The sequence below is a fragment of the Macaca mulatta genome, chromosome 5 (genome assembly GCF_049350105.2).
Source record: "Macaca mulatta isolate MMU2019108-1 chromosome 5, T2T-MMU8v2.0, whole genome shotgun sequence".
Classification (NCBI taxonomy): domain Eukaryota; kingdom Metazoa; phylum Chordata; class Mammalia; order Primates; family Cercopithecidae; genus Macaca; species Macaca mulatta.
The window spans coordinates 159,010,486-159,033,784 of record NC_133410.1 but is presented as its reverse complement, the minus strand read 5'-3'; the positions used below and the strand labels follow the sequence as shown (position 1 = coordinate 159,033,784).

At 33.5% G+C, this 23,299-nt stretch overlaps 1 protein-coding gene across 6 annotated transcripts in view; it reads left to right on the top strand.

Moving 5' to 3' along the window:
* Positions 1-23,299, top strand: part of LRBA (LPS responsive beige-like anchor protein) — a 766,998-nt gene that overhangs the window by 584,031 nt on the left and 159,668 nt on the right. For all 6 annotated transcript variants that reach the window (XM_028848808.2, XM_028848811.2, XM_028848807.2 and 3 more), the window contains 2 exons: positions 11,092-11,232; positions 12,251-12,370. In XM_028848808.2, the coding sequence (XP_028704641.1) occupies positions 11,092-11,232; positions 12,251-12,370 (261 nt within the window). The remainder of the gene's footprint in view (positions 1-11,091; positions 11,233-12,250; positions 12,371-23,299) is intronic.

Sequence of the window (23,299 nt, the reverse complement as noted above, 5' to 3'; positions counted from 1 at the left end):
TTTTTTTAATTTATTTTATTTTTTTAGACACAGTTTCACTCTTGTCGCTCAGACTGGAGTGCAAGGGCATGATCTTGGCTCACCGCAACCTCTGCCCTCTGGGTTCAAGCAATTCTCCTGCCTCAGCCTCCCGAGTAGCTGGTATTACAGGTGCCCTCCACCATGCCTGGCTAATTTTTGTATTTTTAGTAGAGATGGGATTTCACCATGTTGGCCAGGCTGGTCTCAAACTCCTGACCTCCGGTGATCCACCCGCCTTGGCCTCCTAAAGTGCTGGGATTACAGGCATGAGATACCATGCCTGGCCTTCTTCTTACCTACTTTTATGTTGACTACCTCTTCCTCCCATGTTTTGCCAAAATTATAGCAGTTTGTAATAGGCCTGAAACTTTTTGGAATTTACTTCATTTAGTTGTCTTTTACCTCAGCATTCTGATTAGTACAAAAGTGGTTATCATCTTATAGTCTTTTTATTGTTGTTAAAATGAGAGCAACATTCCTTGATACTTGCTACATTTTTATATGAAAGTAGAACTGCGTTATTCTTTGTGGTACTGAAATTGCCACGACTTTGTCCAGTGAGGTCTCTTTAAGAAGGATATTATGTCCCTTAGATACAATCCCATTAATATTTGACAATTCCTTTGCCTTCTGGTACAACAAGTTGTCTGTCCCAGGCTGTTTTGTATATTTTCTGCCCCAGAATTAGAATCCACGATTTCTTTAAGGACCTCTGGTTCCTTTTAATAGGAAATAGTCAACTTTGATAGCTTTTTAAATATGAAATTACCCATTTTGGATACATGGTTAATGGACTTCTTAGGCTTTTCTTTCTATGAATTGTCTAGTGCATTCTTTGACATCCACATGTTGTTAAATCACTTTTTTAAAGGAGCTTCTTAAATTATGTCAAATTTGAATGTTTTAAAAAAGGTGCTCCATTTGGGAAAAGGAGTGTGGATGGTGGAACCATAGTTTTGTCATCTATTACCAGAATGAGGTAGTTTATAAAACTTTATATTCTATTTTATAAGTGATTGTAATCTCAATATTGATCTCAAAATTTGAAGAAATACTCTATATTTACCTTATGAATTAATTTCATTTCCTCTTGATGTGGTATCTTGAGGTTCTCCAGAGAAACAGAACCAATAGGAGATATCTATATATCTGTATCCAAAAAGAGATTTATTATGAGAAATTGGCTGATGTGATTAGGGAGGCTGAGAAGTCCCACAGTCTGCCATCTGCAGGCTGGAGACCCTGGAAAGCTGGTTGTGTAATTCATTGCAGGTCTAAAGGCCTGAGAACCAGGGGAGCTGATGGTGTAAATCCCAGACTGACAGCAGGAGAAGATGAGATGAGCTGTCTCTGCTTCAGCAGTGAGATAGGAAAAAACAGGCAAATTCCTCCTTTCTCTGCATTTTGTTCCATTCAGATCCTCAATAGATTGGATGATGCCCACCCACACTGGAGAAGGAAATCTATACTGAGTCCACCAGTTTAAAGGCTAATCTCACCTGGAAACATCCTCATAGACATACCAAGAAATAATGCTTAATCTGTGCACCCTGTGCCCCAGTCAAGTTGACACATAAAATTATTTCATATGATTTGTGTTACATGAGGTTATTTTTTTTCCAGTTGATAGTAACTTATAAATTGAACAGAGGATTTTTTGTTATATTTTTATGCTTACATTTTATTTCTTTTTGTCTTAAATTGTAGAGGCAGCCCAAAACCTGTCCAGCTATTGCAGGTGCAGTGGTTTGTAAATCCGAGCTTCACTGGCTTGTTTCTAGTCCCTCATAAGTATTGATTATCACTGTACTACAATTAAATGACTAAATTTAATCCCCCACTCCACCAAGTAGATCAGATATATAGTTGTAGAGGGAAAAGTACAATAAAATTTTCATTTTAAAAAGGGTAAAATGTAAGTTCTCTATGTTGATGACTATCCCAACATATCCTCTTGCACAAGGAAATAAGGTGAATTTTAGATAGCACTTTCGAATCTCATCGGCCTTTATTTTTTGACTGATTTCTCCAGCAATGGAGCAAGGTTTTTGGTCAGCAATCTGGCTGCTCCAGTTTTATTCAACTAGTGGATTTTGCTTACCTTGAGAGCGGCACTGGGGAGGAATGTACAGGGGCTGGACTATTTTAGCAGGGTCTGCTTTTTGATATAAGGGCTTCATTTTGGGGATCGTCTTAGAGGTTGAATATCACTGACCTTCCTTGCCGGGACTGGGCTTTTTCTAGGAATACAACTGCAATGTAACTGCCTGTCAGGCCTCACATTGCTAATAATCAACTCCAAAAGTGTTATCAACATTTGCCAGCTCTTATGTATGACCCATGGCTATTCTTAAGTCATGAGAATTATTAGAGTCTCTTCTGTTGCACTTATGGAATCATTAGAGATTATCTTGTTAAATTGATTCCAGTTGCCCTGTTTCTTCTGAAAGCTACCACATAGGCTCGTTTACATTTGCCAAACAATATTTTATCTCCTTGTTTGATATTTGAAGTCCACTATAGTTTTAAAATGCCTTACAACTCAGATGCCTGCCTGTCTCTGTGTTCTTTAACATAATTTTTAAAATCAATCTCTCTTCATCCATTTCCCCCCTACGCTTCCTGGCCTCAGATAACCACCAGTCTAACTCTTCATCTTTATGAGATCCACTTTTGTTTAGCTCCAAAATATGAGTGAGAATATGTGATATTTATCTTTCTGTGCTTAGCTTATTTCACTTAACATAATGCCTCTAGTTCCATCCATACCTTATATATTGACATCTTTAACTTATCCTACTTTATGTCTAATGTTTGTATTAAGATTTAGTATTTTTCCAGCCCTAGGTGGTGGCTCATGGCTGTAATCCCGGCACTTTGGAAGGCTGAGGAGGGAGTATTGCTTGAGGCCAGGAGTTCAAGGCCAGCCTGGGTCTACAAAAAACTAAAAGAATTATGTTGGTGTGGTAGCATGTGCCTGTAGTCCTAGCTGCTCAGGAGGCTGAGGCAGAAGAATCGTTTGAGCCTAGGAGTTCGAGGCTGCAGTGAGCTATGGCTGCATCACTGCATGCGAGCCTGGGTAACAGAGTGAGAGCCTGTCTCTAAATAAATAAACATATTTTTTAAAAGATTTACTACTTTCCCAAAAAGCAGTTTATTAGTCTAAAACAGAATAAAATAACTATTTTTACTAATCTTTATGGATTTGGAGTCCTCCTTGCTTTCTATAATCATGATATTTTATTGTACTTCACATGCATATCATTGAAATATTTAGTGCCATTAGCCCAGGCTTAAGCTAAACAATAAGCACACAGTTTTTCCCAACTCAGCGTTGAACATACACACACACAAACACACACACACACACACAGAGAGAAAGAGAGAGAGAGAGAGTTAGTTTCTGAAATTAGAACTAGTTTTATTATATTCCGATGACTTTCCAAGCAAATAGAAAATGAGTTTCAAAAGCTGAATGTTTCTCAGGTAGTTCCCAATTTTGTTTTATGTTTCTGGTTTATAGAAGCTAGCAGAACATTAATATGTGTACTACTAATGACCTGTCTTAAAAGCATATAGATTTATTTGATTTTAATGGCCTTAACTGGTTTGTTAAGTGGGCAGGTGAATATATCTGCAAATGCATAGATTTTGTTATATCAGCATTCTTTATCATTTTCATAATAACTTAAAACATTTTTATTAATTATCCTTGGATTTTTTGGACTGTTTATTGGGTTGTTATAGGCATTTAGCTCAGCAGTGGCATTGGATTAATAGTTTATTTTTAACAGTTTATGTGACTTTCTCAAAATGAGATAAACACCTATAGAAAAATTACTTAATACTTACTGTGTAGCTGATAATATAGAACTATGAAGACATCACTAGTAAATCTATCAGTGCAAGCATTTGAAATGATTTAGTTTCTACATAGGTACCATAAGTAAAATGGAATTCTTTCTTTTTCCCAAGATGTGTTTGTTAAATTGAAATGGTGTAGTGAGTATATATCTAATGCCACTCGTAAAAAAGTGTGTTTTCAAGGGATTAAAAAGTGTTCTGGTACTTGAAAACAAAAGTGCTTATTTGTTAGCTCTAAAAGCCATAGTGGTGTGCTGATGAAATTTTTTTCTTGACAGTATTAAATAAAATCTAGAGCATGTGAGGATAAGTGCCAAACCATTTCAGCTGTATATAGCATATAACGAAATACCCTAAAAGCCAAGGTTGACTGAAAATGCTGATCAGGCTGCTTGTTATACTTGTCATTTAGATAAAAAAAGCTGTTACAATTGAAACAAAGTAGTTGCTACACCCCCTGACAGTGGCAATGTTGCTGAAATGTCAGACGCTATATATTTATTTATTTATTTTCTTCACTAGAGTAGTTGGGGAGGAAGACAGGTGATGGAGACACTGGGAATCAAATTCATTGGCTTCTCTAAAAAGCCTCAGCAACACAGAAAATTAAGGGCTCTCATTTGGGTTCACAGAAAAGATAGAAAAGAAAAAATAGAAAAGTTAAAAGGAAGATAAGGCAATAAACTTTGGTGACAGCATTTACCTTTTTTGTTTACTTTTTTTAAGAAAACTGTATTTGCCAAGCATGTTTTTGATGTCCCCAAGATAAAATATGCTTTTTTAAAAAATTCATTTTTGATGCCTTCTTCTAAGGTAATATCCACAGACATCATATAGGTAGGGATAAAAACTTTAATAGTATTTTTTCAAAAGAGCATTTAATCTAAAGCTCCCATGAAAGGATTCTAATGGCCTTGCAGAGGCAGCGTACCAGTTCACACAACCCAAATCACTCTGGGATTTGCTAGTCAGTTTGGTTGGAGGTGGCTTTTAATCTTGCTGCTGCCACTGGCTGGTAACTAGCCACTGATAGTTGTTTACTTCCTCCCGACTGTTTTTTTCACCTGCAAATTGGGGATGCTAATTGGTCTGTGTATTAAGAGTTGTTGTAAAGATAATGAGATGATTTATGTAAGATTCGTAGAACCTTTGCTTATATTCAGCAAATAGTAGCACTGTCATCAGATAAAATGGCACCTTTGATATGTATATCATAGTTTTTTCCTGGAGTCTTCTCAAACCAAATCATTATTCCCTAATCAAGAATGACTATCTTTTATGATGTAACATTTCCTGATAGTGTATCCTTTTATTCTCTGAATGTGAAATTTGTTTAATCTGTTAACATATATCAGATGCTTGATGATATTCTTTCCTTTAACCTGACATTTTTATAGCATAGAAGAACATTGAGTTCAGCCATCTTGTATTCTATTCCTTGCTAGTTTTTTTCCCTTACTTTGCAGTGGTTTTCTTTCGTTTCCTGTGGCCTAGCCTACTTTTAGGGAAGAATGAAATAACACATAACTTCTAATTGCATACACCTTCTTCAGTACTGTAAGGAAGTCTTTACCTGTCATCACAAAATTAAAGAATGTTTCTGGTTTCCCTGTCATATCAAATGAAGATTACATTGGCAGATGGCTTTCAGCCAGTCATCAGGATCCTAAGCAGGGTTGCAAAGTAGTCCTGCTCTTTTGCCTCCCCTTCCTAAGCTTCTTTTCACGTTTGACATCTTTTCTTCACTCTTCTGTTTACCCACAAAATGTATCTTGATAAAATATTATGCTTTAGCATTTTCAAGCACCTTATTTCTTAGTATTTTGGTTTAGAGTTACCTTTTTTCCCTTTTCTTTAACCCCAGTCTTTTCTGCTTCTCATCTCCAAATGTTGGAGTTCAGTGGTTTTCCAAAGAAAGCCTTTACAGAAAGGTGTGAAAAGCTCCTTGAGACATTTGGGTTTTAAAAGAGAAGTTAGCTAACACAATCAAATCTCTGCATTGTAAAAAATCTGAGACTTCTTGCCAATTTCCCAGTACCTTCAATAACTGTACGTATGGTCCAGTAGTTTGGAATTTCACTTCTGAAAGGTTGATATAAATTGTAATCATTCATACATAAATTTCAAAAGGAAAGAAGGAATTATAGTTATGGTAATAACCGCATTAATAGCAGCTACACTTGTTAGTTTCTTTCTGTTTGTTTGTTTGTTTGTTTTTGTCAGGAGCGCTTCTAAGTGCTTTACTTACATTGGCCTTTAAATCAACCTGTTAAGTAAAGAAATATTTGAAAAATTGAGATTACAGCAAATTTTTGAAATTAGGAAAACCAACTTGTAGTACAATAGTTTTAAATACATAACATGGTCCAGAGAAGGGCTTTTGAGTACTAGGTTTGAGTCTTCTAGATTTATGTTGATTTTGAGCTAGATAATTCATTTATTTAATAATAAAATAGGAATATCTAGATTACCTATTTATTATGAGAATGTATAATAATGTTTAATAAATTACAAAATGTAAGCTGGAGGTATTGTTCTTAAGTAGATAACTTCAGGTAAGAGTTCCTAAAATTTTAATAAAGAAAGAAAAAACAGGTACCTTTTCTTTTTACAGCTAACTTTTATTAATAATTAGACCAAAGTCTGTTAATTCAAACTGTTTGTTTTTAAATAATGTAGTAGGAGATGATTATAAGTAGCCTGATATTTCTTACGCTTTTCATAGTAAAATTTGGAGGCCCATGGATTTTTGAAAAGTAATTTTGTTTTGATTATGTTCTTAAGGTAGTAAAATTCATTGATGGGGACTACTGTGTACTCTTAGGCTTCTTACAGATCATCCACAGTACTACATGTTCTTATCCTGCTTTGTCTTTAGAGGATTGTGATGTTTAATCACAGTCTTTCCTAATAGACACCACTAATTTCATCAGGCTTACTTCGTGCCTTTTTTATTAAATATTCTTCATCAAATAACCTGAAAAAAAATAATAATAATTATCATTATTATTACGTACCAGGCACTGAATAGATCACTTTATATGCAGGGATTTTATTAACTAGTAAAATTACTTCTCAAAGAAGGTAACAAAAAATGTTTTTTTAATTGCAGTCTTCTTACAAAATTAATTTTTAAAGTTTTATTTTGCATATCCTTTTTTGAAAGATATCATTACTGTCTCATAAGCAGAGTACTTATCATTCTACTACAGATGTCAACTTTGCTGTTTGTGAAATTATTAAAATATCCTAAATATGTGATTTTTAGCTATTCATACTATTTTCAGGAGTTTTGGTTTTCTTTCATTTGTCTTTTCTCACTTTAAGCTAAGTTTTTGTTTCTGTTTTTTGTTTTGTTTGAGACAGGGTCTCACTCTGTCACCCAGGCTGAGTACAGTGGCACGATTACAGCTCACTGCAGCCTCAACCTCCTGGATTCAAGTGATCCTCCCAAGTACCTGGGACTACAGGCGCACACCACCATGTCCATCTGATTTCTGATTTTTTGTAGAGACAGGATCTCACCATTTTGCCCAGGCTGGTCTCAAATTCCTGGGCTCAAGTTATTCTGCTTCAGCCTGCCAAAATGCTGGGATTACAGGCAGAGCCACTGCGCCTGTCCTTTAATTTTTAACATAATATTTTGTTGTTAGACCTAATACTCTAACTTTCAAATTATTCTATTCTATTTTACTTAAACCTGTTTTTCATTGTATTGTGATTGAGATTTTTTCTTAGTTTGTAGAGTTAAGAAAACCTTCTATAATTCTATTTATTTGTTAGCTTTTTATAGTGTTTAAAATTATTTTTCTGTATTCTAGAGCTATTTGTGTTTACCTGGAATTATACCACTTTTATACTCTCTAATCAATACTTATTTTTACTGATTTTTTAAAAGAAATTATGACCATTTTTAATGGCCAGTATTTTGAGTCACTTTCCTTTAAAATCTTGCTTTTTAAGAAAAATACTTTGTCAGGCTTGTTAAATTGTACAGTAAGCTCTATGTAGGATGATGGTGCTAGCATCTTCCCGAACTGACTTATAATTTTGACTCTTAATATACTATATAAGTAAGAGGATTCATCAGCATTTACTTTTTGTTCTTTTGCAGAGATGAATAAACATCTTGAAATGCTGATTTAGACAATGTTTTAAAAATGCTTTGATGCACTTTGGTATATGACTGACTCTTGCTTAGTTAAATGTTTTGCAGCATTATAACATAGTTGAATTCAGCTCATCTTTTAAAGCAGTTGTCAGAAAAATATGGGCCAGCATGGTAGAATGTATTAGCTCAATACATTGTCTCCATTTTATTATGAAGCTGCTGAGGAAGCTGTGATATACAGCACTGTCATTACAGATCTATTGTTAGGATGGTTGCACAGTCTTCTTTGCACTGCCATTAATTTATAGCAGTAAACAATATGTAGCCTTCCAACTGCAGCAAAGCAGAATCTTTTAATGAGGTGGATGTTATTACCACAATAAATCAGTGCTTTCGCGTAATGTATAATTCAATGTGTGTATTCCCACTGTAACTTCTCTGAGTAAGCTGATAGTGTATCATTGTCATTGCACAGCTCCACTGGTCTTTTTTTTTTTTTTTTTTTTTAACTTTCTTTTATTTGGGGACTTCTTTTTTATATGCTTGCAAATAAATGTGGTATGTCTTGATAGCTGTCCTATAGCAGGCTTCAGAAACCAACTGTAACAATAACAGCCAAAATCAATACTGTGGGTTCTACCAATATGGATCTCTGCAAGATGCCATTTTTTTTCAGATGCTAGTGAAATCAATCCTAATTGGTTTTAGCATTATATTCAAGAAACGTGATTCTATAACTATTGATTTTGGGGGTTATTCATTTGGAGAGTAATAAAAATAGGAGCAGATAAAGTGAATACTTAATATGCTGCAGAACCATACAAAAGGAGCATTGATTCTATTTTTAATTCATATAATTTGTCTTCTAGTGATTTTATTTCTTCTCTCTTTTCTTTTCCATGGCTCATTCTTTAGGGGCAGCAACTAAAATACATTTAAAGGCATTTCAAATTGGTTTTGTAACAAAGAAAGAATCCTTGGAGTCAGCTCCATTCTTAACTGGCACATATTTAGTAAGTCAGATATGATTCTTTTGTACAGAAACTAATGCTTTAAAATATAGCATTTAAATTAGTTTACTGTGAAACTGACTTAAAATAGTAATTAAAGATTTTTAAAATTTTGCTTGTAAAGGAAAACATGCCTTAAAATATGATAATATTTATTAAAACCAAGCTATTGAAAGAGAGTGATGCCAAAGATAGTTTTGAAAAAATAATTAATTTGATAAAGATAACCAAAATGATAAATTTAAGATGTTGCTTAAAATTATATAACATGAAAAGCAGTTTAAAAACTGGTCTGAACATTGCTTCGTTTTCAATAAAATATTTCTCAGTGCATCCATTTTAAACCAATATTTTTGATTTATTTGTTTTAACATTTTCTCTACAAATAATCAGATATTTTCTTTCTCTTATAAATAAGGAGTGATTAACTAATAGGTGTTCATAAATTATATAAGGCAAAAGACTGTTGTGTATCTTTTTTAAAATAAAGATTTATTTATTTATTTATTTGTTTGTTTGTTTGTTTACAGACAGGATAGGGACTTCCTCCATCTCCCAGGCTGGAGTACAGTGGCATGATCATAGCTCACTGTAGGCTTTAAGGCGCCTGGGCTCATGTAATCCTCCTACCTTAGCCTCCTGAGTAGCTGGGACTACAGGGACATGCCACTATGCCCAGCTGATTTTGAAAATTTTTTGTAGAAACAGGGTCTCACTGTGTTGCACTCCTGGACTCAAGCGATCTCCCACCTCGACCTCCCAAAGCACTGGGATTGTAGGTGTGAACCACTGTACCTGGCCTCTGTATCTTATGAAGAGAAGTAATCTTATATATCATATCTTTTTCAGTGAATGGGTACTTAAACATTTTGAATAAGGAATAGAGATTTTCTAGAGATCAGAATTTTTTTGAGAATGAATTGTTACTTAAAGCAGTTGATCTTAACATTTTTTGAGCCTTAGACTCCTTTGAGACTCTCAAGCATATTCTCTGTGTCTTCATAAGGAAATGTACATGCATAGGCATGATCACACAGAATTTTGCCTGCTATTTAATGGAGTTCATGTATTAACTAAATGACAACAGCAGTAGCAACAATAAAGATACAGGTACCAACTAACATCTATTAAGCTTTATCTTATGCTAAGCAATTTGCTAAAGGCAATTATTTCATTCAAACTCTTTTACCCAAATTCTAAAAGATTATCTTAAAAACCATAGTTAGCATTCATTGAATGTTGTCAGGCATAGTTTGTTGGACTTTAATGTACCTACTCATTTTTATCTTTCAAAACAACCTTCTGAATGAGTATTATTATCATTCCAGTGAGCTCAGGGTTTTGACCGTGTTGCTATGTTGCTCTGGGACCTCTGCTGTAAAGTATTATTTTCCAGTATAAGTTCATAATCTGTCTACTATTTTTTTAAACTATATATATAGTTCATGCAGGCATATTTTTATCGTCTGGTTAAAGTATATACATATATGTGTGTGTGTATATATGTGTGTGTGTGTATCCTATATAGATATATAGGCATATTTTTATCCTTTGTTTTCACTCACACTAGTAGAAATTTCTAGTTATATCTTAACCCTATTTTCTCACAATTTCTTTCTTGTATTCCATCTCACCTATCTCCCAGTTTTGTTTCATCCTCTTCTAAGAACCCATTATAAGTCAGTCCTTCAGCTTTAAGATTCTGTTTCTGGTTGTTGCTTCTAATTAACTAAATGAGGTTTTATAGGTGCTTTCCAAAGTGTTGTATATCTGATATTTCATTTCATGTAATTGTCTTTATGTGATGCTTGTTATGGGTTGATTAAACACCTATGTTCCACTAAAACTAGACTTACGGAGAAATGATGGGTTCATCCATTCACTTACTTATATGTTGTGTTTAACTTGTGTTGAAAAAAAATTGCTTTTCTTTTTACTCCCAAAATGATACTGCGTTGCAGCTTAAATAGTATATATTTTTAAAATTCACTTTTATACCTACCAGTAGGATATCATCACGAGACAGGAAGATGTGAAGGATGATTACATTTATGTATTCTTTGTTTTTCCCCTGCCTATTGGCAGCCAATAGGAGCCCTGAACCCAAAAAGAGCAGCATTCTTCGCAGAGCGCTATGAATCATGGGAAGACGATCAAGTTCCAAAGTTTCACTATGGTACTCATTACTCAACTGCAAGTTTTGTTCTTGCATGGCTGCTAAGAATAGTAAGTTCAATTTGAATAATACACCATGACTAAATAAATTCAATGTTGTGAAGGATATGCAAAAATTAGAACTCATCAGCATCTTTTTTTGAACACTAAAAAAGTCAGTTTAAATGATTGAAGTTCTAATTATAAATATCTCTATATCTCATTTGGCTTGTATTGCCTTAAAAATGTTTCATCTGGAATTGTATGAATTTTTTTTCTTAAATTTGCCCCTTCAGATGGTTGCTATCTTACCAGATTCCAAATTGTAACATAAATTCTTTTAAAATGCAGTTTATTAAAATAAGAACTAAGTAAGTTGTTACTAACACAGACATGTATTTATATATTTTGGAAAGTTGCCCCAAATGGAATAAGGTAAGTTTGTTGGTAAAACTAAGGCTGTCGTGTATTGATAATATATTGGTTAAACAAGAAATGTTTCTGTGAAATTGAAAGGTGATTCATCTACTAGAAAGCAATGTCTTTGGGAAAGCATTAGCAGCACATCATTAATTAAAGCTTGTTACAAGGATACAGGCAGACATAAATCCTAGAAGTAATTTATAGTGCTTAGCTAATTTCAAGCAATTATCCACTAATATGTGTTTAAGTGTTCTTTAACTAAGAGGAGGCTTTTAAATCATCCAAACATTTTTCTTTTCTTAATCATAAATTAAATATTGAGCCATAACAGTAGGAAAACTACATGCTGGACTATTCTCTGTACTATGAAGAAAATACATCTAATTTATGTCTGCATGATATTAATAAATTATTCTTGGAAAGGAAGGCTACCTGAAGAAAATGTTGCAAATACCAAATTTTTGAAATATTTAGAAATATTTCTTTTGAGGGAAAAATAACTTGAGAACATTAATGTAATAATTTATATATAATTCTCATTGTATACCTAGTTTATATTACTAGCTAGTACCTATTAGTCATTAAAATATTTAGTTCTAAGGATTTATAAAAACCACATTTTTATGCATGAGGGAACCTATGGATTTTTTTAATTGCTATTTTTTAGGAACCTTTTACAACTTATTTCCTAAATTTGCAAGGAGGCAAATTTGATCATGCAGATCGAACTTTTTCATCAATTTCCAGAGCTTGGCGAAACAGTCAGCGTGATACATCTGATATTAAGGTACAGAAATGTTTTGTTTTATTGTTGTTATTGCCAATGTATTACTTGTTGAATGAATGTTGAAAATTTTCTCTACTGCCATGCAACGCTATTTACTAAAGATAAATCTCAGAAGATGAAGTCCTTAATTGAATGGCCAAGAATTATAGCATTTCTCTCTCTGTCTCTGTCTCTTGTCTTTCCCTGTGGGTTTTTGTAGTTGTTGTTTTGTTTTTGTTTGTTTGTTTGTTTGTTTGGAGACAGAGTCTTGCTCTGTCCTTCAGGCTGGAGTGCAATGGCGCAATCTCGGCTCACTGCCACCTCCGCCTCCAGCGTTCAAGCAATTCTCCTGCCTCAGCCTTCCGAGTAGCTGGGATTACAGGTGTCTGCAATAATGCATGGCTAGTTTTTTGTAATTTTTTAGTAGAGACGGGGTTTCACCATGTTGGCCAGACTGGTCTGGAACTCCTGACGTCAAGTGCTCTGCCTGCCTCAGCCTCCCAAAGTGTTGGGATTGCAGGCGTGAGCCACTGCACCTGGCCTCTCCCTGTAAGTTCTAAATGACTGTCCCTCTTCTATCAGAATCTCTCCCTCCTCGCTCTCTGTCTGTTGTTGTAGAGTGGTTTTTTCCCCTCTTTCTCTTTAGAATCTTTCTGTTGAAGGGAAAATATGGTAGGTAGTGTGGATGTAAGGCATGTAAGGCACCATGCGTAATGGGATTCTGAACTTTTTTTTTTTGGAAACAAGGTCTCACTTTGTCCCTCAGGCTGGAAATGCAGTGGCACAGTCACGATTCACTGTAGCCTCAACCTCGACCTTCTAGGCTATAGTGATCCTCCTGCCTCAGCCTCCTGAGTAGCTGGGACCACAGGCATGTACCACCACACTAGGCTAATTTTTTATTTTTTGTAAAGATGGGGTCTCCCTATGTTGCCCAGGCTGGTCTTGAACTATTTTAAGCGATATTCCTGCCTCAGCCACCCAAAGTGCTGGGATTACAGGTGTGAGCCACTGTGCCTGGCTGGAATTCCAAACTCAGTGAATAAAATTACTATAGTCTGAAAAATACCATGAGAAAAATCTCAGACATAGATATTTAGATACCCTACGTACCTGTTCTTAAAATAATTGTGTTTTGCCTGCCACTGGTTCTAAATGCATACCTGACTTTGCTTAGTAAAGGATTCCATTATTAATAAAGCAAAATAAGAGTTATTCTATCTATATGCATGAAAGATCAAAGGATCAAAAACTTTGCACAGTAGCTAATATAATCCTTACTAGAATTTTGCTTCTACCCACAGAAATAGTCTTTTTTTTTTTTTTTTTTTTACATAGTGTCTCTTTCTGCAAGGTGTACTGTGTTAGATCTATTAAGTATAATGAGATATCCCTATGGTTTTGAAGTTCCTTATAATTCCATAGAGAAATATGACATATATAAATAATTATACCATATGAGAGAAAATAAGTGCCAGATGAGAAATATTGGAGTCCAAAAGAAGAAAAGTTCTACTAATGTGTATGTTACTATAGAGTACTTAAAAATTTTTTCAGTGTAATGATAATTGCATCTTGCTTTTAGGTATGATACTTTCAAGTCTACAAAATGTATTCACATCTTACTGTAGAGTACATTGCTTGTGTGAAAGATACTTTATTAAAGAAGATTCTATTGTATGCAAAAATAATCTTTTATTGGGACATCTACAGGGTTTTTGATCTCACAAATAATATACTCTGATACACTCTTGAAAATTATATATCATATTCTTTAAAAATCACCAGTAAATAATTTTGAACTAGATGTGTAGATAAAGATAAATAAGAGTAGTTAACAGATTTAATAATTTTGTTAAATTTTACCTCTAATCTCAAAACTGTTTAATTACTTATATAACTCTTTTGAGAAATAATAAGAGAAATGAAAATATTGATAAGCCTGACATTTTGTTATGAAATTGAAGACTTATGTGTGGGTTTTTTTTCTTTCCAAATTCCTTGATTTGTTAAGCATCTCATGACCAAATTTTAACCTCATACCTACGTTTGCTACTAGAAATATAAACAAAAATGAAGTCATGAATTTGAGGATTATTTTTTCCTGCTTTATAACAGCAATAGTAGGTATCTTCAGCTTTCTACCTCTATCTGTGCTAAGCATTCCTGTTCACTGCTTTGATGGACAGGAGGTACATATGATAGATGCTAGTAGTTTTGTTTTCTCTTCTTCCTGAATCTCAGCCTTTTTCTTTCAAGATTCTTTAATTAGTTTGTATTTGGTTTCATTTTCTCTAACAATTCTTTAAAATACCCTACCTGTAAAAAAAAAAAAAAGAAAAAGAAACCTAAACAAAACAACTATAACATCAAAAGAAATCACCTGCTCTTCTTTAGCTTTCTTCTTCCTTTTCTTATTATTCTTGTTTTATCACAAATAATAGGGAGTCAAATCCAGCTCCCTCTTATGTTTGGAAGCTCAAAATTTTTTCAGAACTTACTTTGTGAGGCCTGCTGATATTTTTCCACCAATGTGTATATTCTCCTTCTTCTCCATGTCCACCCCCATGCCCTAATATCTGTAGGATAGTAAGTAGGGCATTGATAAATTACCCCCATTTTTATATTGATAACCAGCTAATTAGGGCCCTAAAACTTAGTGACTTTCAAATACTTTGACAACTATATAATATATGGTTATATAGGCTATTTAAAGAACCTCCTATTGGTTGGTCTTTCTAAAACAGGAGGGATTTAATCATGCCTCTGTTGTTGTTTTGATCCTATTTTTAAAATGTTACATTTTGACACCTTAGAAAGCATATTTAAATTATTATAATAAAGATAAATGTATAAGAACACACTTAAATTACTATAATAACATAAATATTTCATTCAGCTTTCACATATTTCAGGTAGAATCATTATTAGTTATAATTGTCAACTTTATTTGTATTGTCTTGCTGGAGTTCCTAGAAATACTAAAGAAATGTTAAACAGTAGAGAGCAGATGGTGAAATATGATGGTGGGGTGGTAGGAATCATTTTATTGAGTATATCCTAAAGCATACCTTGCCTGATTAATATAGTATACATTCTGCAAAATGTTTTTGTGAGATTTTCCAAAAATGAAATGTAAGGTATGTAGGAGATTTAAATTTTTTCAGAAAGAAAAAAAAGAAGAAGAAGGTAACATTTCTGGTAACTTGTTTTTTGTTTTTTTTTTTTTTGCTGAGGGGCAGTTGTTACTTTAGTATCTTAAAATCCCTATTTCTTAAATTTTACCAATACTCAAAGAATAATATTACCCAAAATTGAGGTTATTCCTATGAAATAAAGGTTAAAAATGTTAATTATTTTTATTTTAAAGAAGAAAGAGACCTTTTTTTTTTTTTACACTAAAGCAATCTTTTATTTATAGTACAGTTTACCGTTTTTAAAGTTTTGTGTATCATTTGTATTTCTCTGCATCATTGGTGATTCCATTTCAGATCTGACCTCTCAATGATGGCCTTTATTCTGCCTGAAGAAGCAGATCAGTAGTGTTGATCAGTTTTCTAAGTAGGCTTAGAGCTACTCTCCAATGGAAATATAATACAAACCACAAATATAAGCCACCTATGTAATTAAATGATTTCATAGTCGTATTTTTAAAAGTAAAAAAAAATTAATAATTTATCTTAACCATATATTTCCAAAATATTATTTCAATATATAATCAATATAAAATTGTTAGATATTTTACATTTTTTGATACTAAGTCTTCCAGTGGTATTTTATACTTAACATTTCTCTATTTACATGACACATCTGTGTTGAGACTAGCAACACATTTTGTGTTGCAACACATTTTGTGTTCAATAGCCATTTGTGGCTAGTGGCTGCTGTATTGGGCAGTGCAGATTTAGGGCGTTGTTTTGGAATCACAGCAAGCGATAGTTTGGGCTTATGGAAAGAATGCCTTCACTCTTTTTAAACAATGATGTTTCTGATGTGTACTTCATCTAAAAATAAACAGATAATTAGTACCAACAATCTGTAATCTTGAAGACTGAAATGCAAAGTATTAAAGTTGGGTTGGAGAATCATCACTGTAATAAATAATATTTTAAAATCCACAGTAGATTCTGTGTTTTAAATCTTTAAAATTCACTTAAATTTAGAAACTGGGGTTCAGAATAGATTATTTTCTTCAACCTGAACCTTGAATTATTATGACCAAATTTTATGTAACAAATTACAGACTCATGAAGTTTAAATGAATTTGACTAGACAGTTACATCTAAATATTGGGCAAATATCTAAACTTTTCTAGGCAATTTATTGTCATTGATTTTTTTCCCTTCCTCTTGAGGTTGTGTACTCATTTCAGATACCTTTAGTGTCGATAAATTCAATCTAATGGTGAAGTACAATCTGACTTGCTGCAGTTTAAATTCTTTTCTTTCTGTACTGTAGAAATGATTACTACTCTGTACTAGAACATAGAAGGAATCATAAATGTCACCCCGGTTCATTACTTTGGAATGGGGACAGTAGTAACTGGATCTGAAACAGAGGTTGTTGGAGAACCATACTTTTTCAGAAACCCTGAATTTAATATAATAATATATTATTAAAATATAAGCTGTACAAAAGTAAATTAGATTAAAAAGTTTGGAGGAACCCTGAGATATCCTTTACTTTTAAAATTTTGTATTTTAATTATGTTTATCCACTATCAGACTCTGGTTGTGATATAGCACCAAATATGACATAACTCTTGCCTTCAGTGGACTTTTGCAGTAGGGGAGATACCTACAATAAAACAAGTCCAAACAGTTTAGTACAGTAGACTCATGCTCCTTGGGCTCATGGATACAGCATCTGAAATGATGAGAAGGAAGAGGAAAGAGGAAATTCAGGACCAATCATGGGGGACCTTCTGCTTTGTGAAAGAGGATGAACTTTATCTTGGGTGCAGTGGGGAGACTTGGGAGAGTCTGAAGCAGACAAGTGACATGAGTAGATTTTGTGCTTTTAAGACATCACTGTGATTGGTGTTGAAATATGTATTGCCCTTGTCGATGGCCCAGAGTGGATCCATTTCAGATCCTTGCCTAAGTTGTTAATTAGGCAAGGAGCAGTGAAGGCTTATATTCAGTAGTGCCAGTGGGGCTAGAAAAATGTGGATAAATTTAAGACATATTTAGAAGGTAACTGCTAGGATTTGGTGATTTGTCTTGTGAGATGAGAGAGAAAGAGTGAAAGATTAAATTTGACTTGGGAATATATATATATATAACACAGAAGAAAGAACAAGTTTTGTTAGGTCATAGATATTTAGCTCCCTGCCTTTAAGAAGAAAACTATGAGAAATCAATTGAAATCCCCCAAAACACGTTTAGTTAGGCTAGCATTTTTTGGTTATTTACTATATTTAATATAGAGTGCATTTAGAATTAAAAGAATAAGATAGACATAGTTCTTTAGTTAGCATATCTCTCCAGATGAAAAAGACAGGCATATATAAAATAATTTTTAGTACAAATTAGATAGTGATAAGTGCTATAGTAAGATATAAACAAAATTAAATTAATTCTGACTGGGGGAGATGGGATTGCAAATGACTTTACAGAATAAGTGATTTTTAAGCTGTATCTTAAGGGATGCAAGAGAGTCTAACAGACCTCCCACATTTATGTCTCTAGCCTGTATGTTTATCCTGATATCTGACTACCTCCTCGACATCTCCGTTTGAATATATAAACTGTATCTTAAATTTGACATGTTCAAAACTAAATTCCTGATCTTCATTTCTTCAAAGCTATTCTTCTTCCAGTTTTCCCCATATAGTAAATGGTTTCCTATTTGAGTATAAGCTGAGATCTTTGCAATGTAAGACCCTACACCACTTAACCCCTTTCCAAAATCCTGTTGCATCTTGAGCTCTTCTGTTTGCCACCCCATTCACTCTGTTCTAGCTAAACAGGGTCTACTGGTGTCCTTCAAGTACTTTCCACCTCAGCACCTTTGGTTTTCCTTTTCCTTTCACCTGAGGCATTTGTTTTAGTTGTCTTTAAGAACTCATTCTTCTTCCCTTTCAGGTTTTTGCCCAAATGTCACCTTTTCAGTAAGGCCTTCTCTGTCCTCCCTATTTAAAATTGCTCCCCTCACTTCATGCACTTTTACTTACTCCCTGACTTCATTTTTCTTTATGTCACTCACCATTTGACATATGTATCTTATGCTTATTGATTTGTTTATTATGTCATATCCCACTTGAACATTAGCTCCATGAGATCCTAAATTTTTGACTGTTTTGCTCATTGGTTTATCCCTAGAATCTACAAAGGTGTTTGGAATGTAGCAGGCACTAAATTAAATATGTATTGCATAATAACGTGATGAAATGAGGAAGAGTGTTCTGAGCAAGGGAAGTGACATGAGCAAAGCTCAGAAAAGATGTTTGGCACATTGGGAAATGCTTATTGATCTGTTAATTGGTCTTATGTTTCGGGTGTGTAGAAAACATAGAAACAGAGATTCTGAAAGGCAGTTGAGTCTAACATGAAGGCCTTTGGTAATAGTCTAAAAATGCTTGAGTTAATTCTATAAGCCAGTTCAGCAAGATAATAGTTATGATTGACTTTGCAGTCTGCCTGATCTGTGTCACAGCTATTAAAGAGATGCAAACAAATGAGCATTTGGTTGACTGTAAGGGACAGGAGGCATAAAGCTTTTCTAAGAGTGAGTGAAAGAGCCTGGGAAAAAAAGCGAGGTAGTTTGAGGAGAAAATAGAGAGCGTATGCTTATTCCAGCCAGAAGGGCACAGCAAAATTCAAATGGATATGTTCCTGATATGGAGTGGGACTACCAACATCTCATTTTTTAGGATGAGATTTTCTGTCCACAAGAGAACTGGTAGCTGGATGTCAGATGTTGACCACAAGTTGTTAATGATTCAGTTTTCTACATTTTATTACTGTGATAGCCTTGCAAACATGGACATACCATCACTGGTCATATCTTGGATTTTTCATTTAAAACCTATTTTACAATTTAATGTGCATCATTAGTGGTAAGTGTATTAAGTTATGACGTTGGTAGGGTTAGTAAAGTTTATTCTCTATTTATAGTTAAGTAAATAGAATGCAATTAAGTCCTAAGAGATACTAAATATTATTTTAAAAAAAACGACTATGCAGTAATATTCTATGAGCTCATATATAATTTAATATTTAACCCTTAAAAAGTTTTAAATGTACGTATGCATGTTGAATAATAATGTATAGTGGAGGTGATCATAGAATGGTTTTGTGGCTTGTGAGATTTGTAAAACATGAGACCTTTGACTTGCCCTCTACTACCTCAGAAATCCCAGAGGTCTGCAATCTGAAGATAAATTAGGTTTCTTTTTTCCCTTAGCAGCACATCTTCTACCATGTTAATACATTCCATGGATGCTGATATCATCAGCATTAGGCCCATTTATAAGAAAATGCTTAGCTACAGTTAATAGAACATAATTGATGGAAATGTATTTCTTAATTATTTAGTTTTTAAACTTAAACTTCGATGATTTAGTAATTTTATTTCTTAGCAAAAACATCTTCACTCTGTTCTCAGACATCTTTTTTAATAATTTAAAGTTTTAAAAAATGCTGAAAGTAAAATTAAAATCTTATCCTTATTCATGCATTTGCACATTTTCAACTTAAGTGCTCATTCATTTCTCCTTCCTATCTTCCCTCCCTCCTTCTGTTTTTTTGCCAGCCTCTCTTCTTTTCATCAATGAGCTCAAACTTGCTCAAATATGTCTGTTTATCCTTGCTTTTATACGTAACTTATACATAACTTATGATTTGTTAATTTAGCCACATCTCTTTAGCCCTTTTCCTCAAGGGCTAAGGGTTTAATGATGAACCTTTGTGCTAATTTATTTAAGTGTTGAAGTTTGTACTCATGTCTACAATGAATTACATTTTGCTCATTGATAAAAATTATTTGAAACCCTGAATATTTTTCTTCTCATGCTATTTACATACCATACAGAAAAATTAAAACCCTGTTAAGACATTTGGAAAATAGTCATATCTTCCAGAATTATAAAAATGCATACATCTGTCAAGTGTGATTTGTTTTTAGACTGGTGACCTTATCATATTTCTTGTTCAACTAAAAAATGTAGACTGTTCATTAATGTGTTCTTAGAACTGAGATGAGTGGTCCTTCTCCCATACTAAATATATATCTACCAATTATTCCAGAAAAGGTTTAAGGTGCACATTTTATTTGCATCTTCTCTTACGGCAGTTACAACTCACCTTTTGTTTGCATTATTAATGCCCATTATTTCTCTCCAAATTATAATTTATTTGGAGATAAGGATCTAGAACAGCAAAAGGCCCAATGGAGATGTCCATTTCAAACATGGAAGTGAAAAATGTGTTGAAAGCAAGAGAGAACCATAAATTATTGGGGATATTTATCATAATATGAAGCATGTTAAGCCCTACTGTCATTGCTAATAAAAAAGATAATATATTTGTTTTGAATGTCATAGTTATTTGGCAGGAACTATTAAGTCTCAAATACTTTTGTGGGCATATATATTTTTGAAAGTAAGTTTTGTTAAGTATTCTTAGAATTATGTTAAATGCTTTTATAAATGGGCATAATTCAGTGAATGACCTGTTGGCTTTAGGATTTAGGCAAATTGCGTCTGTAATTTGGGATTTTTATCGTGAATCCTACTAATGATAATAAAATCTTATTATATATAGAATTCCATATAATCCCATATGAGCCTCACAACAAACCCTGTGGTTTTGAAATGGCAATTGAAGTGAGTAAGGGTCACAGAAATTAAATTTATTTGAGTGCATGTGACAGTAAGTTGAGTAGACAAGACTTAAACCCAATTATTCTTTCTACTATATCAGACTGAAATAGATTATCATTTATCTATTGATTTGTAACCCTTGATTTTTCTTTATTGTAATGCATTTGAAATAACAGTTTTATAATATCTAAAAACCACATAATATTTATAGGGTTGGTCTGGAAGGATTATAGATTATTTTTTCTTTTCCAGTTTTGAAAATGATTGTTTTTCTTTTACTGTAGAGAAAAATAGCATTTTATCTACCAAATCAGGACAAACTAAATTTAAATATCAACTTAAAAGCTTTCAGATATGCAGTTGATTTAAAATAACTATTATAAATGCAATTCACTGTACTTGATCTCTAGTGAATGTTTTAAAAGTTTTATTACTTATGGGCTAACAAAATAAATACTTGAAAATTAAAATGTATCAAAGCATGCACCTTATATTTTTATAATATATTGTTAATCAGCTCTTTTTTGTTATTTAAGAAAGCTTATTTTCAGTTTTTTAAATCATTTTTTCAGTGGTGAAAAGCTAAAATTTTGCTTTCACATTTTTTTACTGTCAGTATTCCTAAGCAGTGCACCTTAAATTAGTTAACTTCTAATTTATCATGTTTCTATTTGAGTTGTCAGGAATTTATATTTAGGAAAAATAAAATAAATGTTTAATTTTAATTAAAAAGGAGCTTCTTCATTTTTATTTCTATTTTGATTATCTTGTTTCTTTTTGGTTGATAGATTAGTAGTTGGTATGTTTGCCCCAATATATTGAAGTGGTGGGTTTAGTTCAGTGCATACAATTGGTGACTATTAAAAGGAGAATCATATAGCCTGGCTGCAAAGATTGTTCGTATCAGTGGAAATTATACCTTAATAAAGAAAACTAAAGCATATGTGTGGTCACAACCAATCCTTGTCATTATGCCGTTAAAGCCTTGGGATTTGTGATCAAAGCAATGGGCTTATCCTGAACTGTGGTATAACCTCTGGTTGAACCTTTCAAATTTTTATCTTAGGAGATGATACACTAAATGTTGGCCATGCTACCTGCCTCTAAGACTCATCTACCTAATTAAGTGATAGAGATTAAAATTATTGTGAGCAAGCCAGAAGAAAATGTGAATTGTAAATGTATCTGTCTTCTGTCAGTGTTGTTTACTTATCATTTTCCACTGATGTTTTAAAGAACTGCTGAACATGTGTTTTTTATCCAGAACTGACTGTTCTGTTCTGATGAATATAAAACATACTTCACTTTGTAAATGTGCATTAAAAGTATTAGAAAGGCATAATCTTTGACTCTGTTACTACATTTCATCTGTCAAAAGAGATAATTTTGAACTGTTAGATTTAGTGTCGTATCAAGACATGGTTCTTAGAAAGATGCTTTTAGTATTAAGTTGGAGTTCTACTGTATAACTTAAATGCCATTGTCATCCACAGTAAGATTTTGGCTGTATATACGCTTATTTATTTTGTTACATATTGGTATATATCAGTTGAGTTCAGCATGTTTATTTCATATTAAGAGAGTAGTGAACTCTCATCACTTATTCATGCAGATTTTGTTGTGATGAGACTGCAATATAGTTTAAGTACAGCATGTCCTCAAATAATGTCATTTCATTCAATGTTTTGTTATATCGCTGGTGAGAAAAAAACATGAATTCATGACCGGGGCCACTGTCTGTGTGGTGTTTGCACATTCTTCCCATGTCTGTGTGGTGTTTTTCTGGGTACTCTGGTTTCCTCTCACGTCCCAAAGATGTGCACATGAGGTGAATTGGTGTGTCTACATGGTTCCCGCCTGAGTGTGTGTGTGTGTGTGTGTGTGCGCGCACCTGGTGTCCTGCTATGGGATGGCACCTGGTGTCCTGTCCAAGGCAACATGGGTTCCTGCCTTGCGCTCTGAGTTGCCGGGGTAGGTGTAGGCCACCTGCAACCCTGATGTGGAATAAATGGGTAAATAATTATCTTGTGTTTGTTCATCTTCCTTAGATGTATATATAGCTCACATTTATTTCAATATTTAATATTACAAGTGTTTTGGGTCTCTTGTTTAGAAGTTTGGCGATG